At 46.6% G+C, this 22,270-nt stretch overlaps 1 protein-coding gene across 2 annotated transcripts in view; it reads right to left on the bottom strand.

Annotated features, from left to right (window-relative positions):
* tsen15 (TSEN15 tRNA splicing endonuclease subunit) overlaps window positions 1–22,270 on the bottom strand; it is a 122,051-nt gene that overhangs the window by 34,420 nt on the left and 65,361 nt on the right. The window contains exon 4 of one of the 2 annotated variants that reach the window (XM_068037826.1): window positions 18,083–18,569. The exons of the other annotated variant lie outside the window; for it this stretch is intronic. Coding sequence (XP_067893927.1) covers window positions 18,380–18,569 — 190 coding nt within the window. The 3' untranslated portion in view covers window positions 18,083–18,379. Of the gene's footprint in view, window positions 1–18,082; window positions 18,570–22,270 lie in introns of those variants that run through there. 2 annotated transcript variants of the gene reach the window in all.

The raw sequence follows: 22,270 nt of genomic DNA, 5'->3' as shown, positions 1-22,270 counted from the left end.
ACATCCCCACTTCTGACCTTATAAGGAAAGTCATTGATGAAGCAGCTGAAAATGGTTGGACCTAGGACATGACCCTGAGGAACTCCTGCAGTGATGTTCTGGGCCTGAGATGATTGGCCTCCAACAACCACAACCATCTTCCTTTATGATAGGTATGACTCCAATCAGTGGAGAGTTTTCCCCCTGATTCCCATTGACTACAGTTTGGCTAGGGCTCCTTGATGCCATACTCGGTCAAATGCTACCTTGATATCAAGCGCGATCACTCTCACCTCACCTCCTGAGTTCAGCTCTTTTGTCCATGTTTGGACCAAGGCTGGAATGAGGTCAGGAGCAGATGGCCCTGGCAGAACCCAAACCGAGCATCAATGAGCATGTTGTTGCTGTTTAAATGGCGCTTCATAGCACTGTCGACGCCACCTTCCATCACTTTGCTGATGATTAAGAGTAGACAGATGGGGCTCTAGTTGGCCGGATTGGAATTGTCCTGCTTTTTGTGGAGTGAACATGCCTAGGCAATTTTCCACATTGCTGGGTAGATGCCTGTGTTGTAGCTGTACTGGAACAGCTTGGCTAGAGGTGCGGCTTATTCTCGAGAACAAGTCTTAAGTACTACAGCTGGGATGTTGTCAGGACCTATAGCCTTTGAAATATCGAGTGCCTTCAGCATTTCTTGATATCACATGGAGTGAATGGAGTTGGCTGAAGACTGGCATCTGCAATGCTGGGGACCTCAGGGACGAGGAGAGGGATCATCCACTCAGCACTTCTGGCTGAAGATGGATACGAACATACATACAAACATATGAATTAGGAGTAGGAGTAGGCTAAATGCTTCAGCCTTGTCTTTTGCAGTAATGTGCTGGGCTCCTCCATCTTTGAGGATGGGGATATTTGTGGAGCTTCCTCCTCCTGTTAGTTGTTTAATTGTCCACCACTATTCAAGACTGGATGTGGCAGGACTGCAAAGCTCTGATCTTATCCGCTAGTTGTGGGATCGCTTAGCTCTGTCTATTGTATATTGCTTCGGCTGTTCAGCATGCAAGTAGTCTGGTGTTGTAGCTTCACTAGGTTGACACCTAATTTTTAGGTATGCCTGGTGCTGCTCCTGGTTTGCTCTCTTGCGCTCTTTATGGAACCAGGGGTGATCTCCCAGCTTGATGGTAATGGTAGGGTGAAAGATATGCTGGGCCATGAGGTTACAGATTGTGGGTGATTACAATTCTGCTGCTGCTGACGGCCCACAGCACCTCATGGATACCCAGTTTTGAGCTGCTAGCTCTGTTCTGAATCTATCCCATTTAGCACCGTGGTAGTTCCTCACAACAAGATAGTGGGTATCCTAATTGTGAAGTCGGGACTTCGTTTTCGCAAGAATTGTGCAGTGATCATTCCTACCAATACTGTCATGGACAGATGCATCTGCAAGTGGAAGATTGGTGAGGACAAGGTCTGGTATTTTTTTCTCTCTTGTTGGTTTGCTCACCACTTCCCACAGGCCCAGCCTGTCAGATATGTACTTCAGAACTCAGCCAGCTCGGTCAGTAGTGGTGTTACCGAGCCACTCTTGGTGATAGACATTGAAGTCCCCCACCCAGAGTACATTCTGTGCCCTTGCTACCCTCAGTGCTTCTTCCAAGTGGTGTTCAACATGGAGGAGTACTGATTCATCAGCCAAGGGGGGCAGTAGGTGTTAATCCGCAGGAGGTTTCCTTGCCCATGTTTGATCTGATGCCATGACATTTCATGGGGTGTGGAGTCAATGTTGAGGACTCCCAGGGCAACTCTCTCCCGACAGTATTCCACTGTGCCACCACCTCTGGCAAGTCTGCCCTGCCAGTAGGACAGGACATACCCAGGAATTGTGATGTTGGTGCCTGGGATGTAAGGTATGTTTCCATGAGGATGACTATGTCCAGCTGTGAGACAGCTCTCCCAATTTTGGCACAAACCCCCAGATGTTAGTAAGGAGGTCTTTTCAGGGTCAACAGGGCTGGGTTTGTTGTCATTTCCGGTGCCGAGGACGATGTTGGGAGTTCCATCCGGTTTTATTCCTTTTCAATTTTTGTGTAGCGGTTGTTGTACAACTGAGTGGCTTGCTAGGCCATTTCAGAGGGCTGTTAAGAGTCAACCACATTGCTGTGGGTCTGGACTCATACGTAGGCCAGACCAGGTAAGGAAGGCAGATTTCCTTCCTTAAAGGGCATTAGTGAACTATGAAGAGCATCTAGCTCACTTCCTGTGTTGGCTGTAGATCGACTGGCTGGACATGGGTAGTCCCCAAAAATTCCACAGTCGGCCATCAGAAAGAGCACGAATCTGGTCCACACTTACGGCCAACACCTCAGATAAAGCTGTCAATCAAAGATTCATGGTCTCAGTGTGGTTTGATTCTTTGACATGTGCCAGTTGATTTGAACCCTATGTCAGAACAAAAAAACATTGACCTCTTAGGTTCTTTCAGTCGACTGTCATTCATAATCAATTGCAGAGGAAATCTGTCCCCAGTTTAAAAACAACTGTAATAATCGGAAAGCTAACAAAGATATAATAAAACAGGTGCAATGCAGGATCTCTGCATTTGATTAATATTGGCATATTAAAACAGTCTTTTGTTTCAACAGGATCCAATCACAGATGTGGTTCTCTCTTCAGAACCTTGAGAGGAAACTTGTCTGGGGTTTTGCACTGTGTATTAGACAGGCTGGCCATTTTCTGTATGGATTTTGTGTTACTCATCCCTAGTTCTGTTAATAATAGTAGAAATTCAAATCAATAATACAGGCACAAGTGCTGTATCTCTGTAAGTGGCTATGGAATGGCATGTGTCAGCTTGACTTAGTTGGCAGCACACTTGTGGTTGGGTCAAAAGATGATGACTTTGATCTAAAAATATCAAGACTAGCACTCCATTGCACTATGGAGGGATTGCAGTATTGTTGGAGCTGGTGTTCTTTCTATGAGACATTAAACTGAGGTCCAGCATCTAATCCAGGTTTGTGCCCGATACATGTCAGTGGATATCGAAACCTTGGAGAATGTTCCAGCAAGAACAATTGAAATGGTACCTGGTATTTGGGCCTTTTTTAAATTCGTTCAAGGGATGCGGGCGTCGCTGGCTAGGCCAGCATTTACTGACCATCCATAATTGCCCATGAGAAGATGGTGGTGAGCTGCCTTCTTGAACCGCTGCAGTCCATGTGGGGTAGGTACACCCACAGTGCTGTTAGCAGTGGAGTTCCAGAATTTTGACCCAGCTCCAGTGAAGGAATGGCGATATAGTTCCAAGTCAGGAAGGTGTGTGGCTTGGAGGGGAACTTGCAGGTGGTGTTCCCATGCATCTGCTGCCCTTGTTCTTCTAGGTGGTAGAGGTCACGGGTTTGGAAGGTGCTGTCGAAGGAGCCTTGATGCATTGGTGCAGTGCATCTTGTAGATGGTACACACTGCTGTCACTGTGCGTTGGTGGTGGAGGCAGTGAATGTTTGTGGATGGAGTGCCAATCAAGCAGGCTGCTTTCTCCTTGATTGTGTCGAGCTTCTTGAGTATTGTTCGAGCTGCACCCATCCAGGCAAGTGGAGAGTATTCCATCACACTCCCGACTTGTGCCTTATAGATGGTGGACAGGCTTTGGGGAGTCAGGAGGTGAGTTACTCGCCACAGGATTCCTAACCTCTGACCTGCTCTTGTAGCCACGGAATTTATATGGCTACTCCAGTTCAGTTTCTGGTCAATGGTAACCCCCAGGATGTTGATCGTGGGGTATTCAGTGATCAGAGTGTCATTGAATGTCAAGGGGAAATGGTTAGATTCTCTCTTGTTTAAGATAGTCATTGCCTGACAATTGTGTGGCACAAATGTTAGTTGCCACTTATCAGTCCAAGCCTGGATATTGTCCAGGTCTTGCTGGATTTCTACACGGACTGCTTTAGGAAGTTGGAGCGACAGAAAGAAAACTTTGTGGTGATCTGATTGAGCTGCTTATAATGATCATGGAGTCATAGAATGTTTACAGCACAGGCAGAGGCCATTGTTTCTGTGCCGGCTCTCTGCAAGATCAACTCACCTCATCCTTGTCTTTTCCCCATAGCCCTGCAAATCTTTTCTCTTCAGATAATTATCCAATTCTCTTTTGAAGGCCTTAATTAAATCTGCCTCCACCACACTCTCAGGCAGTCCATTCCAGATCCTAACTACTCGCTGCGTAAAAAAGTTTTTCCTCATGTCGCTGTTGCTTCTTTTGCCAATCACTCTAAATTAGTGTCCTCTGGTTCTGCATCCTTCAGCAAAAGGAACAGATTCTCCCTATCTACTCTGTCCAGACCCCTCATGATTTTCAGCACCTCTATCAAATATCCTTTTAATCTTCTCCAAAAAGAACAGATCCAGCTTCTCCAACACCTATCCACATAACTGAGGTTTCTTATCCCTGGAACCATTCTCATGAATCTTTTCTGCACTCTCTCCAATCCCTTAACATCCTTTCTAAGTGTGGTGCCTAGATCTGGACACAATACTCCAGTTGAGGCTGAATCAGTGTTTTTACAGGTTTATCATAACTTCTTTGTTTGTGTACTTTATGCCCGTTTATAAAGCCCAGGATCCCAGATGCTTTATTAACCACTTTCTCAACCTGCTCTGCAATCTTCAATGATTTGTGCACATATACCCCCAGGTCCCTCTGCTCCTGCACCCACTTTAGAATTATACCCTTTAATTTTTGTTGCCTCTCCTTGTTCTTCCTACCAAAATGAATCACTTCACACTTTTCTGCAATAAATTTCATCTGACACTTGTCCGGCCTTTCCACCAGCCTGTCTATGTCCTTTTGAAGTTTGTCACTATCCTCCTCACGGTTCACAATACTTCCAAATTTTGTGTCATCCTCAAATTTTGAAATTGTGTCTTGTACACACAAATCTAGGTCATTAATAAATTAATATATGTATTCAAACTTCCACCAACTTGTGGGAAAGATATAGATGAACAAATTTGCAAGGAAATTACAGAGAGGTGCAAGAATTATAGAGCATATAATGGGGGACTTTAATTATCCTGGGAGAGTAATAGTATAAAGGGCAGAGAGGGACAAGAGTTCCAGAGTGTGTTCAGGAAAATTTTCAATATCAGTATGTTTCCAGTCCAACAAGGAAGGAGGCATTGCTGGATCTGGTTCTGGGGAATGAGGTGGGTCTAGTGAATCAAGTGTCAGTAGGGGAACAATTAGGGAACAGTGATCATAGTATCATAAGGTTGGCTATGGATAAGGACATGAAGCAATCCAGAGTAAAATTAATTAATTGGGGGAGGGTCAATTTCAATGGGGTGAGAATGGATCTGGCCCAGGTAAATTGAAATCAAAGATTGGCAGGCAAAACTGTAATGGAACAATGAGCTGCCTTTAAAGGGGAGATAGTTCAGGTACAGTCAAGGCACATTCCTATGAGGGGAAAAGATAGGACAAACAAGTCCAGAGCTCCCTGGATAACAAAAGATAGAGAGTAAGATGAAGCAGAAAAAGGGTGTGTATGACAGATGTCAGGTGGATAATAAAAGTGAGAACCAGGCATGATTATAGAAGGTTCATAGGGGAAGTGAAAAAATAAATAAGAGAAGAAAAGAGAGTTTGAGAAGAGACTGGCAGCTAACATAAAAGGGAATCCAAAAGTCTTCTATAGGCATATAAATAGTAAAAGAACGAGAGGAGCCAACAAAGGGACCTAAAAGGGGATTTACACATGGAGGCAGGGGGCATGACTGAGGTATGATCTGTCTTTACCAAGGAAGATGATGCCCAAGTCACAGTGAAAGAGGAGATAGCTGAGACACTGGATGGGCTAAAAATTGATAAATTAGATAGGCTAGGCTGTACTTAAAGTTGGTAAGTCACCAGAACCGGATGAGGTGCATTCAAGGATACTGAGGGAAGTAAGGGTGGCAATCACAGAGGCACTGACCATAATCTTTCAATCCTCCTTAGATACAGGGGTGGTGCCAGAGGACAGGGAAATTGCTAATGTTACAACCTTGTTCAAAAAGTGTGTAAGCATAAGCCCAGAAACTACAGGCCAGTTGGTTTAACCTTGGTGGTGGGAAAAGCTTTTGGAACAATAATTTGTGTCAAAATTGTCACTTAGACAAATGTGAATTAATTAAGGAAAGCCAGCATGAATTTGCTAAGGAAAATTGTGTTTAACTAACTTGCTTGAGTTTTGTGATGAGGTAACTGAGAGGGTTGATGAGGGTAATGCGGTTGATGTAGTGTATGTGGACTTCCAAAAGGCATTTGATAAAGTGCCACATAACAGGCTTGTCAGCAAAGTTAGAGCCCATGGAATAAAATTTACATTATTATCATGCATATGAAATTGGCTGAGTGACAGGAAACAGATAGTAGTGGTGAACAGTTGTTTTTCGGATTGAAGGAAGCTATATAGTGGGGTTCCTCAGGGTCCAGTGTTGGGACCCTGCTTTTCTTGATATATGTCAATGGCCTAGATTTGTTACTAAAACAACAGGAGAACTCCAACTCCTCTGAATTCAATTATATCATTGCCTAACATGTACTGAACTTCCTCCCTGATTTTAGTCAATTTACTGGGATTGAGCCTGGAGGTTTTTTTTTCGTTGGTTTACCTTCTCCTATATCAACCTCATGAATTGCCAGAGAAGTACAACCTGGCTTATCTGTGCATAGAGGCTTATACTTCCTCAATAGGTCAGCTATCGCTTTCCTCTGGTGCTCAGGTAGATGTTGCAGCACCTCATCTGGACTCTCTAAATACTTGTGTTCGCCAGCTTCACTGCAGGAGGCTCAATCTGGGAAAACTCAGTCGCTGACTCATCCTCTGGTATCAGTATCACCATCTACATTCTCTACCACCTGTGCTACACCTACCGGATGACTATGCTCACGATCATAGTATGTCTTCAGCATATTCACATGACAAACCCTTTGACGTTTCCATTTGTCTGGCGTACTAACCAAATAGTTCACCTCACTGAGTTTCCTTTAGATAATGTAAGGTCCACTAAACCCAGCTTTCAATGGTTCACCAGGCAAAGGCAACAAAACTAGCACCTTATCTCCGGGTTGAAAACTACGTGCCTCAGCTGTTCCATCCACTTGGGTTTTCATCACCTGCAGAGAAACCCTTGAGATGTTCTCTGGCCATTTCACAAGCTGTTGAGAGTCTCTCTCGAAACTCTGACAAATCGGGCTGCATTTTACGAGCAGATTGGCGGCGCGCTTTGAAGATGGCAATCTGCTCGCGCAGATTGCCCATCGCTGAGCCTCCACCATATTAAGCGCAGCAGCTCATTAGCATCACGGCAATGTGTTGTCGCCCCCTCCCCCCCACCCCCATATTACGTGGCGGGAGGCAGGACATCCGGCACCATGATGGACGTTGGCTCCGCTGAATAGCAGGTGTTGGAGCCCTATTTAAAGTGCCCTAGCACCTGCTTCCTGACAACTGCCAAATAAATACTTACCTCACTATTGAAGGGTGGGGATGCTAGCAATCTGGCAGCAAAGCAGAAAGTGCTGAAGAAACTCAGCAGATCTGGCAGCATCTGTGGAGAGAGAAGCAGAGGTAACTTTCAGGTCTGTAAACTTCCATCAGAACCACAAAGGTCACAGACCTGAAAGTTAACTCTGCTTCTCTCTCCACAGATGCTGCCAGACCTGCTGAGTTTCTCCAGCACTCTCTGCTTTGCTGCCATATACTTATTCTCCTTTGTCCCAGTGTCCTGTACAGTTGAGATCCTCTTCTTCCACTCAAGTGTAACATTCCTTATTGTAGGCGTGCTGCACCTAGGTGAATAATCTTAATTTTGCATTTACCAGAATGTGAGACTGAATTGTATCATAAAAGGCATATACATTATCAGAAATAAGGGCATAATTTAAGAATATCTACATACTATGGGCTTTTAATTACCTGAATGTGAAAAGCCACAGACTAATATGCATTTGGAATCTGTATTCATTTCTCTGCTAACTGTTATGTGAAAAGACATGTAACTGGAATTAAAAGTACTTCTTAAAGAACCAGGAAAATATGTTTATATTCTAGTTGCATTGCAAGCCAGAAATATTACATCAATAATTATGTCCGTGAACATGTGTCCATCTGTCATTGATGAAAAACCAGGACAACAGCACAGATTTCGTCACTAGTCCTGCATTAGTTTTCAAACATGTGCAAGAGAAACCTTACAACCAGAGGTTAGAGCAGTTACACTGTGGAATCACCTTTGCGGTTAAAGGACCAGAGCAGAAAGTGAAGATGACAGAGGGGCATTGTAGGGTGGCCCCATGGTTCAGCAATGCCTCCCTGCTCACACTCCTCCAGGCTGTGCAGGCGAGGCAGGAGGTCCTTTTCCCCAGCGATGGTAAGAAGAGGCCCTCTCGCCTGACCAAGGCAGCCTGGCTGGAGGTGGCAGAAGAGGTAAGTAGCTGTGGGGCCAGAAGAGCATGAACGATCATTCCCCCAGCCAGCCAGGGCCCTCCAGGCCTTGTGCGCAAAGCGTACGACTGCCAAAGTCATCCACAGCCAAAGGTCAATCTGATCAGCAGCTTTTCTCCAGTCAGGCTGCTGGCGCAGAAATGGCACCATGAAGGAGCACCCGCAAGCGTTTCAAAAGTACACCATGACACAAATGGATCTGCATGGGTGACACAACACTGTGAAAAGTTCGATCTCTAAATCTTCTTCACTAACGTGTGTTGCTTTTACTGTGTGAATGAAGCGTGCCAGCATGTACCGATTACATAATTGGCCTTTCATAACAACCAATGTATGGAATGACATCATTGCCATGCCAGTATTTCTTTGTGCATCTCCACGGATGCAGTAACATGGACAATGGCTCAGTCTGCTGCTACCAGTAATGGTGGACGCAAAGATGTTGCAGACGTGCACTGCTGCACAACAGCTGGACGAGGATGCTGTGTGGCTTGCAGAGCCCATGGTGGTTCCTATGGCTTGGAGAACCTTTGATCAATATGACTTTGCCGTGCATCTCTTGCTCGCTGCTCACCCTGCATGCGGTGCCTGGATGCTCTCTGTCCGCCCTTTCCTGCTGCAAGTCCTCAGTGTCCTCATCGTCCAAGGATGAGTCCTGCTTACGCCTGTCCTCATCCTGCAAGGCCTACCCCCTATTGAGTGCGTAGTTGTGCAGAGCAAAGCAGACAGCAACGATATGAGCTACCCTTTCCGGCTTCCGGCTCGTACTGCAGGGCACCATCCGATCTACCCAGGCAGTGGAAATGCATTTTCAGCCTGCCAATCACCTGCTCAATGGTGGCTCCTGTAGCTCCGTGGCTGGTGCTGTATCTCTCCTCTGCAGCAGTGATGGGGTGTCTCACTGGTGTCAGGAACCATGTTGGCAAGGGGTAGTCCTTGTCTTCAAAAAGCCACCCCTCCATCTGAGCCAATTCAGTGTGCAGCAGCGCCAGCTGGGACTGGCGCAATATGAAAGCGTCAAGGCAGTTGCCTGGAAAGTGGGCACAGATTTGTATAAAGTGGTTACAGTGATCACATACTAACTGCACGTTGAGCGAATGGAGACCCTTATGGTTTACTTATGCAACTGGTCGCCCAGTGGAAGCCCTGATGGCCACATGGGTGCAGTCTATGACCCCTTGCACCTTTGGGAATCCCGCAATGGAGCCGAAACCAACGGCCCTCTGGGCCTGGCTCCCAGGGTCCGTCGTGAAGCGCCCATAGTCACCGGCCTTCTGGTACAGGGCATTGGTGACCTCCCTGATGCAGCGGTGCACTGCTGACTGAGTGCCCCCACAAAGGTCTCCGGTGGGCCCCCGGAATGATGCATAGCGTAAAGGTTGGGAGCCACTGAGTCACTATGAGGGCCACAGTAATAGGATGTCCACCAAAGCTCATGGGCTGCAAGTCATCGTTGAGCAGGGCAGAGATGTGTCCGCCTCTCTCAACATCCACAGTAGCCTCTGACGCTGGCGCTTTGACAGCTGCAGGTATGTCATGTAGATGTGCGGCGATCTTTAGTGGCGAGCTCTCCTTCGGGGGTGCTGCTCATGACCGGGGGCCTCTAGGTGGGCTGCACTGGCCTGCTGGTTTTGCCTGTGGCGCATATGGATTCTCACGAGAATCACGGATCAGACAATATAGGATGAACCATACCCATCTCCACATGCCAAACAAAGTCGTATCCCTCACTTCCTCAGAGGTTCCTAACAAGGCAGGCATTGTTGTTGACTGTTAAATCAGGTGCTTTCATGCATCAACTATATGGCGTGGCATTGCATTTCCCAACTTAGCTCCTACTTAGATTGACACAGCATGACCAATCAATATTCTACCAGCTGCATCAATTGCCCCAGCCAAGTAACCTTTACACGCCTACCGTTTCTGGCACCCTCCTCACTCACAGGGTGACTGGTGTGCCATTATTCCCTCACTCACACAAACAACGCAGAGCGGCCTCCCTTTACGGAGGGAGGGTACGCACTACCTTCCTTCATGCCTGCAAGAGCTGTGCCCCCAGTAATCCCATCCCCCCCTCCTACCTCCCTTCAAGTATACAGAGTGGAGACCCCGATATACAGAGACTTACCTGCACTGTCTCCGATTGCTCCCTCTTCTGCTGTTCAGTCGAATTCTCTCATTCGTCAACGGGACAGCACGTGACAACCACTTGTTCAGCGAAAAATACAGAACTGAGGAGCAACGAGCAGCGGGATGCATAATCAGGCAAGGTAAATAGCGCTTAGCATATTTAAATTGGGGTGCCACCGCCAAGCGGCAGGGGGCCGCACCAAGGTCCTGGCGCCGCCGGTAAAATGGGGGGGGGGGGGGCATACCCAGTGCCAGAGGTCGTGGTGGGCCCCCCCACCACGACCCCTGACATCGGAGGGCGGGTACAATTCAGCCCATAATCTAAGTGGATAGCTTCCCCCTCCTGTGACAAAAATCTCTCCTTAATGAGTTTAAGAGGACTCCTAACCTCATGCCCATGGACCAGTTCAAATGAACTGAAACCAGTAGATTCATTTGGTGTGTCCCTAATTGCGAACAACAAAACTGATATCCCTGAATCCCAATCCTGGGGTTACTCAAAACAATAGGCCTTTATCATACTCTTCAGGGTTTGGTGATTTCTCTCCAAAGCACCTTGTGACTGCGGGTGATAAGCAGACGATTTGAGCTGCTTCACTCCGAAATACATCTCCTGATGTACAGCTCCTCAAGTACATCGAACATGAAATTTGACCTTTGCTCAGACTGAATTTCTTTTGGCAACACATACGAAGTTAAAAATTGGATCAACTCCTCAATCACATCTGTCAATGTGATCTTTTTCAAGGGTAGTGGAGGGATACACTTCTGGAAATCAGCTGGACAAATCCATGATGACAAGAAGATACTTGTGACCTGACTTAGTCGTAGGTAAGGGTCCAACAAAATCCACAAAAACCCTACTGAACTGTTTGTCAAATGCAGGTATCCGTATTAATGGGACTGGCTAATCGAAGGCTGTGGCTTCCCAATCATCTGACATGTGTAATGTGACATGTCTTACAGAAGTCAACCACATCCCTATGCAGCTTCGACCAGTAAAAATGCATCATTACCCTAGCCTGTGTCTTTCAAACACCCAAATGACCTGCAACTGGAATCTCATGGGCAATTATTAAAATATCATTATAGTAGCAAGGATGAACAATTTGATGAACTGCAGCCCAATCTTCATTAGTGGGTCTTTGGGGAGGTCTCCACTTCCTCATCAGAATGTCATCCATAACATAATAACACTCGGGTACCTTTTTAACCTCTGCCTCTGAACATGCTATCTAAGGCAGGTTTCTCAAGGCAGGTCTGCCTGTTGTGCCTCAATCAAAGAGGACCTGCTAAACAATTCACCATTGCTCGCCTTGGAGCCTTAATCACCAACATCCCCACCCAAACCCTTGAAAAAATGTTTCAGTCAGCCACCCAAATTGTCCTCCACAACAACTGAATCCATCTCATCTTGTTCAACCCTATGAGCCTAGGATCTAGTCACAACACAATCTGGGCATATTCCCGGAAATTCTTCCTGTAAAACCTCAGTTTCAGCAACTTCAACTGGTTTTGCTGAAACCATTGGAGACGCCAATACCTTATTCCCAGCCAAGTCATTTCCTCGCAAAAGATCTACCACCTCAATGGGCAAACTAGGAACGACCTGACGGTAACAGGACCAGTCACCAAGTCACATTTTAAATCAACCCTATATAAAGGAACTGATAAATAGGTTCTATCTACACCCCGGATTAGCACCTTCACGCCCAGCGAACTACCGAGGAAGAAATTCATGTCACCTGCCAACATCAGTGACTGTGCCGCCCCTGCATCTCCAAGGACGACAATTGACTTGCCTGCTTCACCAGCCGACTGTGAGGATACTTCACCCTACAACAGAAAATTTCTATAGCCTTCTGCAACCTGATTCACCCGATCAGTGAACGTGGGAGTAACTACCTGCTTGACGTGAACGTCACCCGCTCGGACATTATCTTCTGTGGAAACACACTCTGACTGTACACATGCAACAGGATTGTTTTTCCACTTCCAAAGCTTAGCCTTCACATGTCCTTTCTTATGACAGAAATAGCATGTTGTTCCCCTCAAACCAAACTTTTTCTCATGGCTTTCTCTTTTACTAACCTGAGGTGTGTCTGTGTCTTTACTTTTGTCATCTTTCTCAATAGAACCAGATCTCTTTTCATAATCAACCTTCCTATCTCTCCAACTTCACTCTAAGTTTCCAAACTGGGGTCTGTATCTACTGCTTTTGTGGGTCAATTTATAATCATCTGCCATTACTCCGGCATTCTTTATCCTACCAATTTTATTTTCTTCCAGATGGGACTTTATGCCTGAAGGGACACTGTATTTGAATTCTTCCATCAGAATTAATTCGCCAAGCCTCTCAAAATCTTGCACAATCTTCATTGGTCTATACCACCTATTAAACAGCATTTCCTTCTCTTGAGCAAATTCCATAAGTCTGGCCTTGTTTTTTCTTTAAATTCCTGAATTTATGGCTGTAGGCTTCTGGTACCAACTCATAGGCATTGAGAACAGCAGACTTTACTCTGTCATAGTCTTATGAGTGTTCATCTTAAAGAGATGGGTACACCTCCAAAGCCTTCTCAACTAAAACACTCTGTAGCAGCATCATCCAAGATGATTTAGGCCACTTCAGACTCATGACAATTTTCTCAAATAGCACAAAGTACATTTCTACTCCCTCTTCCCTAAATTTAGGTACCAAGGGTATATTCTTTACCAATTCAAAACTATAGCCAGGATTTAACCCATGGCGGATGGGAGCCGGCCACCACTGAAAAGTCGGTGGTTGACTTGCTTCCGCCTGGCCTGGGGATCTGACCCATTTTTTGCGGGTTCCCGGCTTTTGTTCTGAGGCAGGACTTACACCCGCTTGAGGCAGGCAGCCCTGCCTCATCGAGCTGCTGGCCAATCAGCGGGCTGGCAGCTCTGTCCCAGCAGTGCCACCAGGAGCAGTGGCCATTGCTGGGACTGCAGCCCAGCCTGCAGAAGATGATGTCAGGGAGCCCTGGACCTAACGTAAGTTTTTGTTGCCTCGCCAGGGTGATCAGTCGGGCCCGGCGAGGCAAGGGTGGTCGATTGTGGGGACAGGGGCGTGTTGGATTTTGTTGAGGCTGCGGGGACGGCCCTCCATCGGGCACAGGGTGCCTGATCAGTAGGGCTGCCCCCGCCGCCCCAGACCGTCAGAAAGCCGCCTGTCTTTGTCAGGCAGTTTTTCCTCAGGTCTAGTATGCCCGCTTGCCATGCATAAAATCCCCGTGGAGGTGGGCAAAGGCCCCTAAGTGGCTGTTAAGTGGCCACTTAAGGGCCTTGATTGGCCTGGGGTAGGCGGGCCGGCCGTTTTACACCACCGCTGCCCTGCGTAAAACAGCGGCAGAGGCAGGAGTGGGTCAGGAAGGTCCCCCTGAGCTGCCCGCTCCATTTTACTCCACACTTCCCCCGTCCCACCCCCACGCACCCCCCCCCCCATCCTTGCCACCATCCCACTCTTTGAAGGGATGTAAAATTCAGCCCTACATGTCTCCCCAGGTCCTCTAACTTGCAGCTGCAGTGCACGTGAGAACTTTGAACTTTTCTCTCTCCAAGTCTAATTTCTCCCTTTCTCTTTCCTCTTCGTTTTCTCATTTCAAATTGTAATTGTCTGTCTCTTTCTCTCTCTTCTCTTGCTCTTTCCAATCTTAACTTCTCTAACTCAGTTTTGGCTAGTTCCACTTGAACACTAGCAGAAACATCCTCTCCTTTTACCAACTTCGAGTCAGGAGCCAGTTTTTCGATTATCTCTGCTTTCCTAGCCCCTGACTTACACTGACACCCACATGTGCTGATATTGCGACCAAATGGACCTTTTCCAACTGCTGCAACATACTGAGAGTCAAATCTTCCCTCTTAAATTCTTGTACATTGATCATACACGTTTATTTCAAACGGACTCCAGCCAAAGTAAATGTGAAATCTGTTTTGTTTAAACCGTGGAAGATTCCAGTGAACCCATTTTACAGTCTAATTGTGAAGAATTCAAATCCCAGACGAGCCCCAAATTTTGTTCTGATCCATGTGGAGACCATCAACAGATGAAAAGAATCAAACCGACTAAATGACCCCAATTTAGGAAACAAAGACCCAAATGGACAAGATTTCACTTCTATAAATTTTATTTTAATTTTCAACCAAAACAAATTAAACATGAAATAATGGTTATATCACAGTCAATATATATCTTCAATGTTACACATTATCTATCAGATGCAACAAGATAGTCCTTACAGGTCTTCAGAATAGTCTTATTAGCAAGGTGGTGCTGAACAGTCCCAAAGTCCCTCATGTCTTTGAACTTTTCAAGCAGATCTCCAGATCCTGTCTCCAAAGTTGCTAATGCCGGCTTCCACTCGATGACAGTTTCTCTGCAATCCAAACCTCACCAAAACTGCGCACCCTTCCAGAACTTCTGTGGCTTTTTTCACAACAGTCCTGGTGGTATAGCTTCACAGATAACTCTTTCAGTCACCGAAGACAAAGGCAGCACCTTGTATCTTTCAAGGGTCAGTTACCAGAGGTTCCAATTCAAAGAGTATGTTCTTTTAAAACCAACAGCTCCCAGAATTTTCCCCTGTTCAACAGCCCTAGGAGTCTCTTATATAAAAAACACCCAGTTTTGCAGCTTTCCCATCTCTTTAAACAACCAACCTCCTAGCTTTTTTAGGTGGCCTCTTGTGCAACTCTCTCAGCTTTTCTCCCCCCTTGTCTTGAGATTCTGTCGTGTTTTCTTGAAACGAAAACTTAGTCACATGACCTTGGTTAAAAAAATCAACTGTTTGTTTTCAATCACAGGACTGGTGTTTGTCTAACCTGGATTTGACTTCCAACCTGGAAACCCCCAGCCCCAAATCAAGGACCATCTCAAAAACACAAAGACAAGCTGTACAGAAACACAGGGAGTGCAGAAAAGATTCATTAGAATGATTCCAGGGATGAGGAACTTCAGTTACGTGGATAGACTGGAGAAACTGGGGCTGTTCTCCTTGGAGAAGATTAACAGCAGATTTGATAGAGGTGTCTAAAATCACGCGGGGGCTGGACAGAGAGCGAAGGACAAGCTGTTCCCATTGGCAGAAGGATCCAGAACCAGAGGACACCGATTTACAGCAATTGGCAAAAGAAGCAACAGTGACATAAGGAAAAACTTTAAGAAATGAGTGGTTAGGATCTAGAATGCACTGCCTGAGAGTGTGGTGGAGGCAGATTCAATCAGGGCCTTCAATAGAGAACTGGATAATTACCTGAAGAGATAAAGTTTGCAGGGCTACGGGGAAAAGGCAGGGAGTGGGACCAGGCGAGTTGTGCTTGCAGAGAGCCAGCTCGGAAATGACGGGCCGAATGGCCTCCTTCTGTGCTGTAACCATTTTATGATTCTATGATAAATTCACCAGTTTTATCAATTGTAGGCCACAAAATCCACTGTAAAATATGCTCTGGTGTAAAAATTACACCTACTCCATTAAACAAATCTACATCAAGGCTCCATATTTAGAGGTCATTAAAAATGCATCGGGACTTATTCACTGGACTTTACGGTTTTAAATTGCTATTTTATTTTCTATCCTTTATTCTTCCTGTTTCACACTCCATTTGTCCTAGACAAGGATGACTCGCAAGATAGCTTCTTTCTACATTAATCAACGCAATCCCAAATAGGTGCAACCCTATTTTTTCTGAATCGTTTATACATTAGTGCCTCATCTCAGTGCTCAAAATCCCAACTGATTTTAATGGAAATCAATCACCACTTGTGCTTGAATCAATCTGCTTAAGACACTCTTTTAATGTTGTAATAGATTATTTCAGAAATCAACAAGCGCATGGGAAAGGCGTCCGTTGCTATATCCAGACTGGCCAAGATGGTATGGGAAAATGGCGCACTGACACAGAACATAAAATTCCGAGTGTTTCAAGCCTGTGTCCTCAATAACCTTGCTCTATGGCAGTGAGGCCTGGACAATATATGTCAACCAAGAGCAACGTCTCAACTCATTCCATCTTCGCTGTCTCCGGAGAATCCTTGGCATCAGGTGGCAGGACCGTATCACCAACACAGAAGTCCTCGAGGCGGCCAACATCCCCAGCATGTACACCCTACTGAGTCAGCGGCGCCTGAGATGGCTTGGCCATGTGAGCTACATGGAAGATGGCAGGATCCCCAAAGATGCATTGTACAGCGAGCTCATCACTGGTATCAGACCCACCGGCCGTCCATGCCTCTGCTTTAAAGACTTCTGCAAACGCGACATGAAGTCCTGTGACATTGATCACAAGTCGTGGGAGTCAGTTGCCAGTGATCGCCAGAGCTGGCAGACAGCCATAAAGGCGGGGCTAAAGAGTGGCGAGTCGAAGAGACTTAGCAGTTGCAGGAAAAAGACAGAAGTGCAAGGAGAGAGCCAACTGTCTAACAACCCCGACAACTAATTTTATCTGCAGCGCCTGTGGAAGAGTCTGTCACTCTAGAATTGGCCTTTATAGCCACTCCAGGCGCTGCTCCACAAACCACTGACCACCTCTGGGCGCTTACCCATTGTCTCTCGAGACAAGGGGGGCCAAAGAAATGAAAGAATAGATTATAGCAGTACAGACTGAGGCTACTTCTACATTAGTTTATCTTTGCTGTCCACAAGGCTTAGAGTCATAGAGAGATACAGCACTGAAACAGGCCCTTCGGCCCACCGAGTCTGTGCTGACCATCAACCACCCATTTATACTAATCCTACATTAATCCCATATTCCCTACCACATCCCCACCTTCCCTCAATTCTCCTACCACCTAGCTACACTAGGGGCAATTTACAATGGCCAATTTCCCTATCAACCTGCAGGTCTTTGGCTGTGGGAGGAAACAGGAGGTCCTGACGGAAACCCACGCAGTCACAGGGAGAACTTGCAAACTCCGCACAGGCAGTACCCAGAACTGAACCCGGGTCGCTGGAGCTGTGAGGCTGCGGTGCTAACCACTGCACAGTGGGAATGTAAAAGTTCTGCTCAATTCCCAGATCTATCCCAGGTTTTTCAGGGCTTTATTCTTTAAAAATCAGGGACAGGATGTTTAGGTCCTGCCATAGGCGGGAATGGAGCCAGGTGGGCACTGAAAATAATGGCGTGCCGGTTTCCCTCGCCATTCCCGGTTCCTGGATGGCAGACAGTCTATGACAAGGCAGTGACTCAAAAGCATCCAGAGAACATCAGATCATAACAGCAACACTCAAATTTGTCAGCAGAACTGCATATATTGTCCTATCAGCTGATTTGTTGTTTTTCTCCTGATGCTCCTGGTTCATGCTACAACATCCAGCCTCACTGAATATCAGCCTGTGGGGTAAGAGGTCATCAGTGAGCCAAAATACAGGAAGTGCTTCTAACATTGCTCTAGGGGGGCTGCATTCAATTTCTCGTGGCAGAGGTAACCATAATAATAATACAAAATGCTCTTTTACAAAAAGGAATATAAATACTCAAGTATAATTTATATATATATTTAAATAGTCAGCATTGCTATACAGCAGAATGGACATGAATGAAGAATGAACCTTTTTAAAATGATTAAGTCACACTCTTGCAACTGTTTTATACCGAAGCTGATGAATGCAACCAAGGTTAAAACTGAAACAGCCATCAGAGATCTACGCCATCATAGTGAAAGCAAACTCAAGACAATGTAATTGAATTTTATAGTTTTGTAACATTTACATCTTTTGGAAAAATAACATTCACCAGAATGAGATTTGGCAAAATGAAATGGGTTATCTCTGAAACTTTCTCCGTTTCTTTTTGCACTGTTTGCTGTCCACCTCTTCGACAATGTCTGGTGGGTCGGGTACAACAAACCCATTGGTAAGTTGATAATACACTACTGTAGAGTCTGAGTCAACGATGGCCAGGGTGAGTGCCTTCTCGTTTTGGTCACAAACACACTCCATGATTCTTCTAATCCTAAAAACAAAACCAACAAATGATGAGATGCACTGGGATGTTTGAGGTTACGCTAGTCTACACAAGGAACTAAAATAACAGTTGTGTTTATATATATCACACAAAAAAGCACTAGAGTGGTCAGGTTGATCCATTAGGATGCTTTCCTGCTCTTTGAAAGTTACCGAGAAAAGTCCTGGGCTGGAATTTTACAGCCATTGCCCCCCCCCCCCCACCCCCAAACGCTCCACAGGAGTGAGCTGATGGCAGGGGGAGAGGTCGTAAAATTTAGTGGAAGGCGGGGTGTACCATTCCGAACGCCTTCCTGCCCCTGCTGCATTATACCAGGGGTGGCAGCAGCAAGAAACAGCCTGCTCACCCCAGGGCAATCAAGGCCCTTAAGTGGCCAATTAATGGCCACTTAAGGGTCTTCCCCGCCACCGCTGGTCTTTTACCAGCAGCCGGCGGACACCTCAGGGTAAAACCTGGTGGCCTCCTTGTGGGCCGGGGGAGGGGAGGGGTGCCTCCTGATTGGGCACCCTGTGCCCCACGGAGGGCCCCCCAAAGTCCCAACCGTCTCCACTAAAATAAAGACCACCCTCCCCCAACCGACTCCCTTGCCTTGCCGGGGCCCGGCCAATTGTCCCTGGCGGATCCCCAAAACTTACCTTTCTTCCGGGGCCGCCGTCCCTCTTGCTGCCAATGTTGGGTGCAGTCCAAGCAGTGGCCACCACTCCCAGTGCCTCAAGGAGGTGGAAGTCCTGTCCAAGTCCAATTAAGGGCTTGGAGAGCATAAAATCCTGGCATGGCTCCCTAGGCCCGGTGGAGGCGGGGTCGCCCCCGGCTTTTTGGCTGGTGGGCCGGGCCTCCCGCCCAATGTAAACTCCTGGCCCTAATTACCTTTTGAACCATCAAAAACCTGACGCCCTCTTTCTTGGGCCCAAATAAATGGTGGACGAACTACACCCAAGTGAGAGAAACACTCAAAACACAAAGCTTTGAATTATCCAAGCTCAGATGTTGTAAGGACTTAAGTGTTCCTTCCTGAAAAGTACAACTGTCTAGAAATATATAATTTTCATAAACTAAAAAGCACAGATTATTTTACAAACAAAAGTTAAGAAAGCAAAAGAAATTGTGACTTTGACTTATAATTCAGTTAAAATTAGCGGGAGGAATAGAAATTTCTGCACAGGTTGAAGAAACTTTCATTGGTTTCAGAAAAGGCAAACCAATGCTTATTAAGGTCTGACTGTGCAGCACTCATATTGGAAGGGTATAGATATAGCATTACAGACATCAGGCACTAGAGAAAATTGTAGAAATGTGCTCCCTGGCACTGACTCCTCTGACAGCTGTACTGCAGAATTTACTGATGATGGATGTTTGCAAAAGGTATTAACAAGAGATATGTAATAAAAATGGCTGATGTGAGAAATTGAAAGTCCATATCTAACAATATGGTCTCTCGTGTCTACTTGACTCTGATCTTGCCTGTGTCATCAAGTGACTTCTCTTATTGTTCGGGAAGGAGACTGGTGAACACACCAGTGAGATGATGTTGATTGTAAAAATAAACCTATTTACTGGTTTACTTTACATGAAGTACATGAATGAACAAAATACTGTAGTTGGTTAAGATTCAAACGTTGCCCTTTGAAACGGGCCTAACTCACTTTACAACAACAACTTAGATTTATATAGCACCTTTAACATTATAAACATCAAAGGTGCTTCAGAGGAGCATTATAAAACAAAGCCACAAAAGGAGATATTAGGTCAAAAGTCAAGAGATAAATTTTAAGGAGTGTCTTAAAGGAAGTAAGTGAGGTAGAGAGGTGTGGGGAGGGTATTCCAGAGCTTGGAGCCTAGACAACTGAAGGCGCAGCCACCAATAGTGCAGTTACTAAAATCAGGGATCCACAAGAAGCCAGAATTAGACGAGTACAGATATCTCGGAGGGTTGTGGGGCTGGAGCAGATTACAGAAATAGAGAGGGCAAGGCCATGAAAACAAGGATGAGAATTTTAAAACCAAGATGTTGCTTGACTGGGAGCCAATGTGAGCACAGGGGTGATAGGGGAACGGGACTTGGTGCAAGTTAAGACACGGACAGCATAGTTTTGGATGACCTCAAGTTTATGGAGAGTAGAATGTAGGAGACCAGCCAGGAGTGCGTTGGAATTAAGTCTAGAGGTAACAAAGGCATGTATGAGGATTTCAGCTGCCGATGAGCTGAGATGGGGTGAAGTTGGGTGATGTTACAGAGGCAAAAATGGGTGATCTTAGTGATGGCACGAATGCGAGGTCGGAAGCTTATCTCAGGGTCAAATGTGACAGCAAGGTTGCGAACAGACTGGCTTAATCTCAGACTGTTTCCAGGGAGAGAAATGGAGTCAGTAGCTAGGGAACATCATTTGGAGTGGGGGCTGTCATCAATGGCTTCAGTCTTCCCAATATATAATTGGAGGAAATTTCTGTTCAACCAGTACTGGATGTTGGATAAACAGTGTGATAATTTAGCAACAGCAGAGGAGTTGAGAGAAGTGGTAGTGAGGTAGAGCTGAGTGTCATCAGCATACCTGTCATACAAGTCTACCATCTAAACCAACAGGCAATAACTTTAGAGCACAAGACATCCATCTCTCACTCTGACCATTCCACATCCAAAAACTAAGACTTCCTTTTTTCTGAGGGAGAGAAAGAAAGAGGAGGGAAAACAAAGTAACATAATTAACCAACCCCCACCCCAGCTTCCTGCAATGAGGATTGGCTCACTGAGCTGTCAATCAAATTCTGTGCCTTGAATGAAATGTCATCCCCTTGGTGTGGAAGCTTTGGCAGCCACTGTCTAGCTTGGCCCCACTGCTGAGCACCATGAATAAAAATAATTCCCACATTAAAGCTGCAAATATTGTGTTGGACAGCCCCCACTGTATCAAACTGATCCAATGGGCTGAATGTTACCTTGGGCAGATGGGAATTCGCCACTGACATGAAAGTCGGTGGCTCACCCACTTCCGCCTAGCCCTGGGGATCTGTCCCGTATTTTATGGGTCCCCGGGCTTTAACTGTCTCGAGGCGGGACTTCCACCCACTTGAGGGAGGAGGTCCCGCTTCAGTGAGCTGCCGGCAGCTCTTAGTCCCAGAGGCGCCACCGGCAGCCACTGCTGGGACTATAGCCCAGCCCAGTCGTGCCATAGACCGTAGGGGAGTGAGAGAGTTGGGCACGCCTCACCGGGGGATCGGTCCTTCCCTGGTGAGGCTGGAGTGGTAGTTTGGAGGGTGGGGGGTAGGGGGGGAGGGGGCGTCTTGGGTCCCGTGGGTGGGTTGGGAGGCGGGGGCAGCCCTCAATCGGGCACCCTGCACTCGACTGCCATGCCCCCACTCGGGGCGCGGAAAGGCCGGCAGCTATCGCTGGGCGGCCTTTCACGTCCCCAGCACGCCCACTTGCCACAAGTAAAATACCCGTGGAGGCGGGCGCGGGCCCTTAAGTGGCTGTTAAGTGGCCACTTAAGGGCCTTGATTGGCCTCAGGCGGGCGGGCGGACTGTTTCCCTCCTCCACGCCCGACCGTCGTAAAGTCGACCGGAGGCGGGAGCAGGGCAGGTAGGCCTCCCGGAGTCTCCCGCACAATGTTACGCTGCCCCCACTCCACCAGCTGGGGCGGCGTAAAATTCAGCCCAGTATGTGACAATTGTCATGCAGGCCCCCCACCTGCCA

The sequence above is a fragment of the Heterodontus francisci genome, chromosome 8 (assembly GCF_036365525.1).
Source record: "Heterodontus francisci isolate sHetFra1 chromosome 8, sHetFra1.hap1, whole genome shotgun sequence".
NCBI classification, from domain to species: domain Eukaryota; kingdom Metazoa; phylum Chordata; class Chondrichthyes; order Heterodontiformes; family Heterodontidae; genus Heterodontus; species Heterodontus francisci.
This window is presented reverse-complemented; position numbering and strand designations above follow the sequence as displayed.